The following is a 13,273-nucleotide window of genomic DNA, read 5'->3' on the forward strand; positions in this document are numbered from 1 at the left end:
AGCAAGAACATAAATGGGTACAAACATATTGCACAAGGTGGCTGCTGCACAAAACACTTCCCCTCAGCGGCCACATTATTAACAACATACAGGAATTTGTTTTCTCAATTTCAACCCAGCTTTGAGGAAATGGAAAGAGAGCGTGCTGGGGACACCAATTTGATCTCACGCAAGAGTACTCTCACACCACTCAACTGGAAGGCAGTGCCTAAATCAGACCTGGGCATTGGGCGGCCCGCAGGCCTGAAAGAAAAAAACGCAGTGCTTTTATTTTGAAGGCGATTTACGTATATCTGAGTTACCCGAGTTACCTCGGTACCTTGTCAAAAACACGTATTGCTTTTTGCATAAAGTTAATATACAAATATATAAAAGCATTAGCAATTGAGCAAACAAGCACTTTTACTATACTTAAGACAACAAATATAGCCACATATATATATGACAGAAGAAAATAAACTTTAACAAACCTTGTTTCCTGTCAGCCAGCCACTACAGAAACCTTTTTGATACTTTATATCAACTTTATATGAATTACAACGCACTCATTATTATTTACCGTTCGTTTTTCATTTTACCGTTCCACCTGTTATTTCCTGTCACTACCTTTCAATATTAAAGCACCCGTTTCACACTGGACGGCACCTTTTCAAAATAAAAGCATCACAACATTGTAAAACACCTATGAAATATACAAACAAGCTATATAATACAAAAACACCAATAGGAACCTTGCTAAAGGTCATTTACAGTTGTGTTTAAAATAAATGGAAAAGTGATATAGTGATTGGAGTATTTACTACTTTTTACTGCTATATGTGATTTACTCCACATCAACAGTCTTATGATAACATGTGTTCCTATCAGTAGCAGCTCAAAACCAGATAACTTACTGTATTTTATAAAGTGATTAAATTAATATCGAGCAGAATTTAGTTCAGAGTTTTGGTCCGGCCCCTGCAACCTTCGTGGTATTGGTCATGTGGCCCCTTGGGAAAGTTAATTGCCCACCCCTGGCCTAAATAGTGCAATGTGTGAGTTTGATTACATTTCCAATCACGTGTCCCACCTGACATGAGCTGAGCGAAGGGTTCGGGGCACGTGGAAGGGATGGGCAGGGTGAGTTTGTTGACAGCGACTCCGTAAGCGACAGCAAGTCCATCAATCCCTTTGTAGGGTGCCTCTCCTGTTAGCAGCTCCCACAGCAGAACACCATAGCTGGAGGGGGAAACACAGGCAACAAGGCATGACACCAAAATCAGACACAGGATATATCCTGGAACAGGGTTCAGTAAGAGTCCATTTCTGTCCCCCAAGGTAGAATCTACTTTAAGATACTGCCGAGCGACATCAGCAATGGTGAGCCTAGGTTGTTTTTTTGTTTTTTTGTATTGTTTTTCCTTACTATAAGTATAAGTATTATTGTTATTGCAATGCATACAGTGTCCTTTATGTTTTGTTTTGGTTTTGTTTCTTGTTTGTGGTTGTTGTTTGTTTTTTTTTGGGGGGGGGGGGGCGGGGGGGGTAATTCATACAAAAAACAAAAAATTATGTGAGCATTGGTCCAAGTTTTCTTTTGTGAATGTTGTATTTTTGTACATGTTCTGTACTATCAGCGCTCAATAAAAATAAATGTAAAAAAAAAAAAAAGATACTGCCGAGGGCCAATTATTGGACCATAACTCACTATAGGCGCTTTCACAACCCAAGTCAGTTTGGTTAGTCTGAATCAGAGTGTAATTGATACTTTTTTTTTTTTCTTTCCACAATATTTTTATTTTATTTTCAGTTTATAACACTTTGACATACAGCTTTTACATTCATGTATCGTCATTCAACCTCCACATTTTCAAATAGCTGCACTTACATAGACAAAATTTAAAAAAAATAAAAACAAACAAAACATAACACTTCGAACAGAAGTGTTATGTTTTGTATATTGTATAATTGTATATAGATAATAATTGTAATATAATTGTATATAGATTACCAGAAAATGGTAATCTATATACAATTGAGTATCGTTTGTAATTGGTGTGAATTAAAACACATATATAGAAAAGCAATATGAATCTGACAAGACCGGAATCTGCATTGTCCACAAAGACTAGTTATCCACTTCTTCATCCGTTAGATCTAAGTCTTTAATGTAGTTATAAATGATACTTTTAGTTCGTTTTGTATTTAGTCTATTTTGCTTTCACAGTGCAGAGATGTAAGTGGACCAAGAAAAAAAAAAAAGATTTGCGGAGAGGCGTGTACAAAGCCGGAGGGCCAGAAATCTTCTCGCAGTTTTATTTATTTCTTTCTTGGTTGGAAAGTTATTGGCGAAAAATTTAAACACGGAAATAAACAAAGCAACATGGAGCTGGAACCTGCTCTGGTGTTCCTACCAAACATATTTGTAAAGAAATGCTCAGAACAAGCGGCTGTTGATGCTCCGGATAGTCAATAATGTATTGATCCATTATTTCCAACATGCTGCGATCAGACAGCTGTATAATCAGAGAAGGCCAGCCTTGATGCATTTCTACCACAAAGGTAAATATTACATTATTTTGAGCAATACGTTGATAATTTTGCAATGAGAAATTTGCTTTAGCTCAGTGGTAGCCTACAGAATGCAACCGAAGGACACGAATTTCAACTTTATGCTATGACCTCACCATTTGATTAGGAGCCCAGAATACGCTGGATCTTATTTTGACAGTCTTCTTGTAAAATCGGAGGTGGATTCTGTGCTTTTATTTTGAAAGCGGCATTGTTTAGCGACAGGAAGTAATAGTAGCTTTTTGTGATTAAAACCAAAACAACTTTAATTGTTAGCTAATGTTAGCTTGCGGCTAACGAACGGCATAATGCAACAGTGTGTTTGGACCGTTTGGACCTCTGACAAGACCGGATGGGTTGATATGATTTAGATTGGCGCGCGCACGCAGATGCACACGGAGAGTAGGTAGGCACGGCAGTTTGCTGTATTCAGCTTGTGTGTTTAAATGTGTGAATGCGCCCGCATGTCTCAGAGGAGGATGGAGAGGTGCGGGTCGGGTGACAGACACTTTGCTGAGCAGAGACAAAACGCAAAATAACTTGATATTATGAATAGTGTAGATAGACTTTCAGTAGCTTGAAATGTGACGTTGATGATACTATAGCGGGCCGCCACAGTTTAGGTAATTAATAGGAAATCCTTACACCACTACATGAAGAAGTAGGAATGTTGCCAATATCGTGATATGCATTTTTTTTACCCATAAAAAAAAATATACCGGTATAATCCTGAATGATATGATATGGCACACCCCTACGCTGGATCATTTCCTGTAATTGGGTTGGACTACGTTTTACAGTGCGATCGAACCGCACTAACAACCGGTCCAAGACCTCTCTTGCAAGATGCATTAAAATTTGTTGATGGAAAGGCAACTGACCTGTACTGTTTGCAGTAAAAGTCTTCCACTAAATAATACCGATGATTGATTTTACTGTACAGTTCAGCAAGTGCTACATTAAAGGCAACAGAATCATTTTAATGTGGCAGTGTATAATTTAGTGGCATCCAGTGGTGAGGTTGCACATTGCACCCCTCCACTTACCCCTCTTTTTTCAAGCATGTAGTACAACCTATGGTGGCTTTCAGTTAAAATAAAAACATTAAAGGTTCTCTCAAGAGCCGGTGTTTGGTTTGTCCATTCTGGGTTACTGGAGAAACATTGTGGTGCAACGTGGCATACTCCACGGAAGATGATATGCTGCCTACGTAGATATTAAAATCATATTTTTTGGCATTTTGCCTTAATTTGATAGGATAACTGGACAAAACAGAGAAGGGGATGGAAAGAGGGGGAATAACATGCAGCATGGACCCAGCCATTGCACTTGGGGGGAGAGCCACTAGTGTACAAAAATACAACTATTCTTAGCTACATTACACTAATGAAAACAAGAATAAATAGTACAATCCATGTCTGCCAATAGATCCCGCTAAATCTTCGACACTGCACTTTTTTTTTTTTTTTGTGTATTTATTTTTATTGTTTTCATAACAGAAAAATATATACAAATCATGTATACAAATTAGAGATAAATGGTGGAGCTACACAGAACAATATGTTTTGTTTTTTTTGACAGAGTTTTTGACATTAGACAAACAAAACAAGGGTATAACATAAATGGCACAGCAATAGAATAACACTAATTCAGTTTTTAGACATTAAATCAAGAAAAGGTTGCCATATTTTTAAAAAGATATCCTCTTTAGTAGATATAATGTACCTGATTTTCTCCAAGTGTAATACATTTCCCAGCTCTCTCAACCACATTTCAAACGTAGGAGCCCTTTCAGATTTCCAAAACTGTAGAATTAACTTTCTGTTAATCTTTTTCAACAATGTTGAAAGGGAGATAGCCTTAGCTTCATAACTACTTTTTACACTATCTGGATTAGCCACTCCAAACAAGACACTGCACTTTTAACATATAGAAATTTTATATTGCTATAGCAGCTTATATATTTTTGAGACAATCCCACTAACCCCTTTACACACAGGTATTGGATCCATTGGAAATAAAACATTTTTGACTGGTGCAGCTTTAAAGGGACAGTTTACGTCAAGATCAAAAATATATTTTTTTTAATCTCACCTGTGGTGCTATTTATCTCGACTGTTTTGGAGTGAGTTTGGAGTGGGCACTTGGCTTGTAGTATACTCATAGAACCTGTTTTCAGGCACCCTTTTGAAAGTGGCCTTTTGAAAAATCCTTCTGCTGATGATATGATTTGCAGCAACACTCACCAAAAAACCACCTTGCTCGATAAACAGTACAACATGTATGTGGAAAAATGTGTAAAGGGGGCGAACTGTACCTTTAAGCCTGTTTTAGGTTAATTTAGGCTTTAAAATAGGTTGTTGGTAGTATAAATGAACATAGATGTTTTTATATTTTACACAGTAAATTGGTAACAGGACAGCTAACCCTTATACAAATCTAAACTGGACCAGTGCAGTTGAAATATACTTTGTATGTATAGACATTTTTTTTTTTTTCTTTTGGCGATACATGAAAGGCGATACATGAAAGGTGCCGAATTTTATATTTTTGTCTTGTGCCTACATACACTACCGGTCAAAAGTTTTAGAACACCCCAATTTTTCCAGTTTTTTATTGAAATTCAAGCAGTTCAAGTCAAATGAACAGCTTGAAAGGGTACAAAGGTAAGTGGTGAACTGCCAGAGGTAAATAAAAAAAGGTAAGGTTAACCAAAACTGAAAAATAATGTACATTTCAGAATTATACAAGTAGGCTTTTTTCAGGGAACAAGAAGTGGATTAACAACTTAACTCTATGGAGTCTCGGGCTATTTTGTCCATTTTTTAATTCTTTTCATGCCTTTGTAAGTCATTTTGTGTCTTTTTTAAGTCATTTTGTGTCTTTTGGTGTCTTTTTTGGTCATTTTGTGTCTTTTTTAAGTCATTTTGTGTCTTTTGGTGTCTTTTTTGGTCATTTTGTGTCTTTTTTTAGTCCTTTAGTCCAACATAAAATGTGATTTTAAATCTTTTTTTTTTACTTTCAAAACACTATCATGCTCAATAAAGAATTTTAAATGTTGCAAATGTGCATTCATTTCAGAGTACACCGAGACATTAAACTGCATAATTTTCAATTAAATTCTGGAAAAATTGGTGTGTTCTAAAACTTTTGACCAGTAGTGTATAGAAATTTATTTTTGCTTTTGGCGATACATGAAAGGTGCCGAATTTTATATTTTTGTCTTGTGCCTACATACATTTGCAGCAGGGATATCAATAGATGTTGTAAAATGTGTTTTATTCCAAAGTGACAATTTAAATACTCTATGTGATGGTGCTTGTAATGCATAACCGCTCATTTAGTTCTGAACTGATATAAAAGACAACAGCTTGTGTTGTCTACGGTGTGTAAATATTTCATGGTAAATTTTCTGCTATAGCTGACACATTCACTGTTGTAGCCCTTCATTATCACAGAACTAAGACACATTTGTGCAGTGGAATACTTTTGCTTGGTGAAACAAGTGCTTGCGAAGCAATGTGAACTCATGCATGCAAAAGTTGTGCAAACACAACAACACAAACACACACAGGACTTTTGAGCCCACACAATGGGAGCAGCCCTGTGTCCTAAGAAGATGAAGCGTGGCGCAGGACTTGGATCTCCCACACTGTCAATTAGCCCTCGCCCGGACCTGACTGAACGCACTGTGGAGGCTCGCTAAGTGGAGAGCGCAGGCCGCAGCCTTTTTTTATTTAGTTCTTTAATTACAACTTCCACACACTGTGACTGTGCAGAAACGCTGCTCGCTGCTCCCCGAGGCGGTCGTCGTCTTCGCGTGGCGGCTTTAGAGACGAGCGGCCGTGGACAGATGAGAAAGAATGGTAGAACAAAGATTACCCTTCATTTTCAGAGCAGGGCTGCCTGCCTGCCCGCCCGCTACTTGCTCATTTTTCTGTTTTCCAGATTGTGCTGTGATTGCTGTGAAAATGAGCTTGCGTGGGTTTGTTGTTGATAGAAACTGAGAGGATGCGTTTGTGAGATAGCGAGATGACACTGAAGCCATTAGGGTTAGTAAAAAACTGTACACTCTTACTAAATAAGGTTCCTTAAATTACCGGAAAATTCCTTAAGTGGCTTGCACCATAGCAGAATCCCTTTTGATGTTCTCAAGGACGCGCTCAAAAAGGTTCTCTCTCACAGCATGCTCAATTGGTTTCACATTGGCTCTGTGTGGGGCTGCAAAAACCCATTTAAGAATGGATTAAATGGTCCAAATCCACTGGATTAAAATTAAACCATAGCATATGAGAGTAACTGCTATAACAACAATGCGGCAAAGCCATGAATTTTATAAATTATTTATCTTTTTTCCCTATTGCTGTGCAAAAAACAGCCCTGCTTGCTTCTAAATGCAAATTCATATGCGACACTTAAAAGCCATCATGAATCCCTTCTCAACAAATCACACAGTTGTTTAAGTCATTATTATAAAACCGCAAACCATAATCAAGGGACTCTTCTCTTTCTGTGTAGATGTGGCCAAATACACACAGATATGCACGCACACACACACACACAAGCGCGCGCACACACACACACACACACACACACACAAGCGCGCGCACACACACACACAAGTGCGCGCACACACACACACACACACACAGAGCTATTCCCAGATAAAGGGCTGTGGTTAGGTCTGGTGTGTGGCCTCCTTCTCTGTCTATACTAGAGACAATGGGACAGTGTGCAGTACAGATGTCCCACAACAAAGCACAGAGCAGCTCTTTGAAGAGACGCCATCACATGGCTGTGGCGGTCTTGCTGCAATCCATCATTCTGTGCCTCCATCTCGTCATCACTCCGTCTCCCACTATCACTTTTCCACACTTTGCCTCTTTTTCTACCATGGTTCAACAACCTGCTGCACTGCTGCAGATAATTAACTTCATACGAACTACTGTTCATACTGAGCAAGGCCGATATATCTCACGGCCAAAAAATATCAGCCAATATTGTCCTATCATGAATGTCAGTATCTATGGATACCCGAGCCCAACCCATCTGGGATTTTTTTATACTAATACCGACTTTAGAGGGGAGACATTTAGAGAATACTGATATGACAGCCGATAAAGTGAATCTTAAGCTGGCAGGAAAATTGACCTTTTCTACAGATATGATGCTGCAAAGGTACTCAGAAGGCTGCTTTCTTAAAAATAACTTTCTTAAAGAATATTTGTCATTATTACATATTATAATACATTGTAGATAATATATGTGTGTGTATGTGTGTGTGTGTGTGTGTGTGTAATATTTAAGGATTTTTATTTTTAAGAAAAAAAATCTATCTATCTATCTAACTATCTATCTAATATTATAACATAGTAGATAATTTATATATATGTGTGTGTGTGTGTGTGTGTTAAATATTTAAGGACTTTTATTTTTAAGAAAAAAAATCATTACATCGGCTGTCATATCTGTAATCTGTGAAGTTTTGCCACTTAAATCTGATATTAGTTGACCCTACTAATGATTACACAGTTCAAATGATTAGCTTAAATTCATCCTGTATCAGTTGAAATAGTTAAAAAATAATGCATGCTTGAAATACTTGTACTGATTAAACAGTTCAAATAATTAGCTTAAAGTAAAGGACAGTTAAATAGTTTGCTAAAAGTTAGGGTTAAACGGTTGAAATGGTTAGCTAAAAGGAATGGATAAACAGCTAATAGTTAGCTTGAAGTTATAGCTCAAAATACTGACTAAACAGTTCAAATAATTAGCTTTAAGCTACTAGAAATGGTTAAATAGTTAGCTGAAGGTAATAGATAAACAGTTTAAATAATTAGATTGAAGTATTGGATAAGGGCTCAAATAGTTAGCCTACTAACTACAGTTCAAATATTTAGCTTCAAGTATTTGAGAAACAGTTAAAATCAAAGTTCACTAAAGGTAACATAGAACAGTTAAATGATTAGCAAAAGGTAATGGAAAAATAGTTAAATGATTAGCTAAATGGTAATGGATAAATAGTTAAATGATTAGCTAAATGGTAATAGAGAAACAGGCAAATAGTTAGCAAAAAGGAATTGATAAATGGTTGAAACAGTTAGTTTGAGGTATTGGATAATTGGCTGATTTAGTTAGCTAAAATTAGCTTACTTACTGCATTTAAAATAGTTAGCTGAAGGCAATGTAGAATGGTTAAATAGTTAGCTAAAAGTAATAGATAAACAGTTGAATAGTAAGCATTAAGTATTGAATAAATGGCTGAAATAGTTTGCTAAATATTGATTACAGTTCAAATAATTAGCTTAAAGTAATGGAAAAATGATTAGAGAAATGTTAGCTAAAATGAATGGTTGAAAAGTTGAAACAGCTGTAATAGTTTGTATTGTTTAATTCTGTATAATCATAGATGTAACATTTTTCAAATCACAACAATGCTTTTCATTCTATATTCTAAGGTCACGCACAACTTGCAGTCTACAATAGTGCAACCCAAAGGAGCATGGCTTCGTAATTTGACCAGTCTGTCACTATCAAGCAGCAAGCTCTGAAGCCAGGCAGAAATGTCTCAAACATGCATTCTTTCTAATGGCCAGCTGAGGGCGACTCCACTGGTTGCAAAAAGAAGAGTGAAAATTAAGCTCTATGAGAAGAATACTTAATGGCAATTTCCAAACAAATGATCACAAAACAATTTTGTCCCTTAAAAGGTATAGTTTGACATTTCAGGAAAATCCACAGTAAGTGTCTTACTCGGCGTCAAATACGCGTCTTTTCTATTCCATACTATTAAATTCCAATATTATTCCTATTAATCCATTGACGCCTAAAACTGCCTGTAAAACCTCTGGGCGATTTTAAAATCAGCCCCTAAAACCTGAAGTTTTTCTGGAAATTCAACAGAAGTGTCAAGGCTTCGACTAAATAATAGATTTTTCAGCCTCTGTAGCAGGTAGAAATGAAATTCAAAAAGTATTTGAGAGCTTATACAAATACTACAAAATGACGTATCCGCTTTCCAGGCTTCAATGGGTTAATGGCAATTTCCAAACAAATGATCACATAACAATTTTGTCCCTTAAAGGTAGAGTTTGACATTTCAGGAAAATCCACAGTAAGTGTCTTACTCAGCGTCAAATACGCGTCTTTTCTATTCCATACTATTAAATTCCAATATTATTCCAATTAAGGTACTGTGATAACATGAATACCATACAAAGAACGCCTGCACAAACAATTAGTAATTCTGGACTGCGCTTCAGAAACACAAAAACACACAAAAGCACAAAAAAAAAACCCACAAAAACACACAAAAGCACTCACCTCCAGACGTCGCTGCCCTTGGAGAAGGTGGAGGACTTGATGACCTCGGGGGCCATCCAGGCGTAGGTGCCAGCGGTGCTCATCTTGGTCGTCTTGTGCCATTCTCTCGCCAGACCGAAGTCTGTGATCTTCAACGTCAAACCCTCCATACATTCATTCTCTATGGGCTGAGCCAGAAGGACTGGAGGGAGGAAGGAAGGAAGGAAGAGAGGTGAGACTTAGCATCTTTGATTTTTATGTCTTTTTCATGTAGGACTGAACTTATTCTTCAGTAAACACATTTTATCACTTCCTTTTGTTTTTATGCTATTAAAATCAATAGTAACCTATTATCATCAAACGCAATCAAACATATGACAATATACCAATATGACATTTAATGTACCAAATATGACATTTAATTTACCAAATATTATATCAAAACACATGTAGGGATTATTTAATTATTGATTTAAGAGATGTTTGTTTTATTTGCTTCTTTATTCATTTAACTTTGTATTAATCCTCCTGTTTATTTACTTTCCTATGTTACTCGATACATTTTTAAATAATTTTATTTTTTATTTAATTATTTTTTTGTTTATTCATAAAGAAATGTATGAAGAAAACAATACAGATATAAATACGTTTTGGGAAATAAATAGTGGGAAAAATGTAAAGGGAAAAGGATACCAAAGAAAATAATTACATAAACAAAACTGAGAAGAATAAAAAATGTAAATAATAATTAAAAAGCATTTAAAAATAAATAGAAAAGTAAATATATAGTGGGAGTCATACAAATGTAAATTATTAAAGAAGCAAATTTAAACAGAAACATAAATTTCTATCACATTTTATCAATGTATTAGTGCCTACCATTCTTTTTAACCACAATTACATATTAATAATTTTTAACACGGCCATTTTTTCATGATTGGCAGCAATGCTTAAAACAAATGTTTATTTATGCATGATTGGTAACAGCATGTCTCCACCTCCAACAGAGCTGTCATCACTGTGAGCTGACTCAACATGTGGGTCACATGGTCAAAAAAGAGAGGAAGCACAATTTTTGAATTGAATGTTCAGAGTTGAGTCGCTCCTGTGTGCTGTAACTTCTGGTACAATATGTAAACATGCACTTCCTACTGCTGCTGCTGCTTCACATTAAAGGCTTTTATTGTGAAGCAGCTACAGGATTATGTCCAATATCAAATAAATGAAAAAGATATTATGCAATAAATAATCATATTTGCAAACTGTATAAAAATCTATAAATCAACCAGCTTTAAGGACTGTTTTGCAGTGAAATTGTATTGGCAAGCAACTAAAGAAAGAATTAAGACACAGATGTTTTTTAATTGCCTTTCAAATGTTGCAACACTGATTATCATATTTTCTGGGCGGAAAACAAAATATAGCAAAAAAGAAATATATAGTGTGGAGTCTATTATTCTCTAAGTGTAACACAAGGCAGGAAGCACCAAACAATATGAGCTAATTTAAATGTGTCAGAATGACAAAAATGTTTAGGCCTGTTTAAGTTCCCGTTTTATGTCAGTAGCAAACCTCTTCATATGTCTTCTGAGTGACTTCACTTGGACTAAATGAAACACAACAATGCTGTTTAAATGATTATACATTCACTAATTTAACTTTCAGTAAAATGAACAAAAACTATAAGTGGCTGTCGTTAAATAGTTTTCAGTGTTTGATTCTGCTTAATGAATAGACCCGTGATTATGGTCTGCTGTTTCTTGTAGACGTTTAGTCAGGTTTTCTCTCATTCTGCAGGGACTGGCTGATTTGCATTCATTACTGTGGCTGAGCAGGGTTTCTACTCTAGTATATTTCCAAAAATGCTGGCATTGCTACAGTAAAACCAGAACACTGAGTGTGTCATACCACAAAAGAAGATCAACAGCTGTCTTGAAGTGAGACATAAAATGCCTCTCCAGACCAATGTTTTCTAAATAATAGAATCACATTTCACACATCAGATGATCCAGCTGAACACAATTGTATAGGTTAAAATTGTCCTTTATTTGCTTGCAAACTGATTTTTTAGACATCTAGACTACAGCAAATTAGTGATTCTCAACTTGTTCCCAAAGGTACTCCTGCTGTTACCAGGGGGTATGTGGAAAGAGTGTAGACTATGCCAGCTCAACTAATTTAAAAAAAAAAAAAAAAGGAAAATATGATTTGATTTGGAAGAATATTTCCTCATATTAAGTCAGCCGTAACACCTGAAAAGTAGCTAGCAAGCAAGCATGAAAAGAAGTTCAAACAGGCAGCTTAAAGTAATAATTTAACAGCTAAAACTGATGGATCAACAGTTAAAATATATTTTTTTAAATGGACACCTGAAATAGTTGGCTTAAAGTACTGATTAAACTGTTCAAATAATTAGCTAGTAATGGAGAAACAGTTAAAATAGTTTGGTTAAAGTTAATGTAGAATGGTTAAATTGTTAGCTGGATAACATGGATAAATAGTTGAAATAGCTAAAATACTGACTGAACAGTTCAAAAAAATTTGCTTAAAGCTTAAAGTAATGGAGAAACAGTAAAATTTGCTAGCTAACAGTAATGGATAAATGGTTTAATACTAAGCTAGCAGTAGTAAAGAAACAGTTAAATATTTAGCTAAAATTAATGGATAAATGGTTGAAACAGTTAGCCTGAAGTACTGGATAATTTGCTGAAAAAGTTAGCTAAACGTAGCCTACTAACAACAGTTCAAATATTTAGGTTAAAGTTATTGAGAAACCGTTAAAGCTAGTGCTAAAGCTAACGGTAATGTAGAACAGTTAAATAGTTAGCTAGAAGTAACGGATAAACAGTTGGACAAGTATTGGATAAGTGGCTTAAATAGTTTGCTTAATATTGATTACAGTTCAAATAATTAGCTAAAAGTAATTGAGAAATGGTAAGAGAAATGTTCGCTAATAGTTAAAACGTTGAATCATTCATCTTTAAAGTAGAAGTAGCAGTAGTGCAACAGGTGGCTAAACCAACCTAAACAGTGAAATTTGAATTGTATGAATAACAACAATACGCACTATCCACATATCTACTATGCATAGAATAGTAGGTTATATAGGAAGGAGGAAGTTTTATATATATATATAAATATATACATACATATATATATACATATACATACATACATATACATATATATATATATATACATATACATACATACATATACATATATATATATATACACATATACATATATACATACATACATATACATATACATATACATACATATACATACACATATACATACATATACATATACATACACATATACATATATGTATGTATGTGTGTGTATATATATATATATATATATATATACATATATATATAACTTCCTAAAACAGGCCTATGTGGGGGTTAAGGAC

The 13,273-nt window shown here is 35.3% G+C and overlaps 1 protein-coding gene across 1 annotated transcript in view; it reads right to left on the bottom strand.

The window, feature by feature from the left end:
* LOC131989842 (mitogen-activated protein kinase kinase kinase 11) overlaps nt 1–13,273 on the bottom strand; it is a 68,288-nt gene that overhangs the window by 25,231 nt on the left and 29,784 nt on the right. Inside the window, exons 2-3 of the mRNA XM_059355187.1 lie at nt 9,874–10,054; nt 1,070–1,218 (exon numbers count right to left, since the gene is read on the bottom strand). Of these exons, the coding sequence (XP_059211170.1) occupies nt 1,070–1,218; nt 9,874–10,054 (330 nt within the window). The remainder of the gene's footprint in view (nt 1–1,069; nt 1,219–9,873; nt 10,055–13,273) is intronic.

The sequence above is a fragment of the Centropristis striata genome, chromosome 17 (assembly GCF_030273125.1).
Source record: "Centropristis striata isolate RG_2023a ecotype Rhode Island chromosome 17, C.striata_1.0, whole genome shotgun sequence".
Taxonomy (NCBI): domain Eukaryota; kingdom Metazoa; phylum Chordata; class Actinopteri; order Perciformes; family Serranidae; genus Centropristis; species Centropristis striata.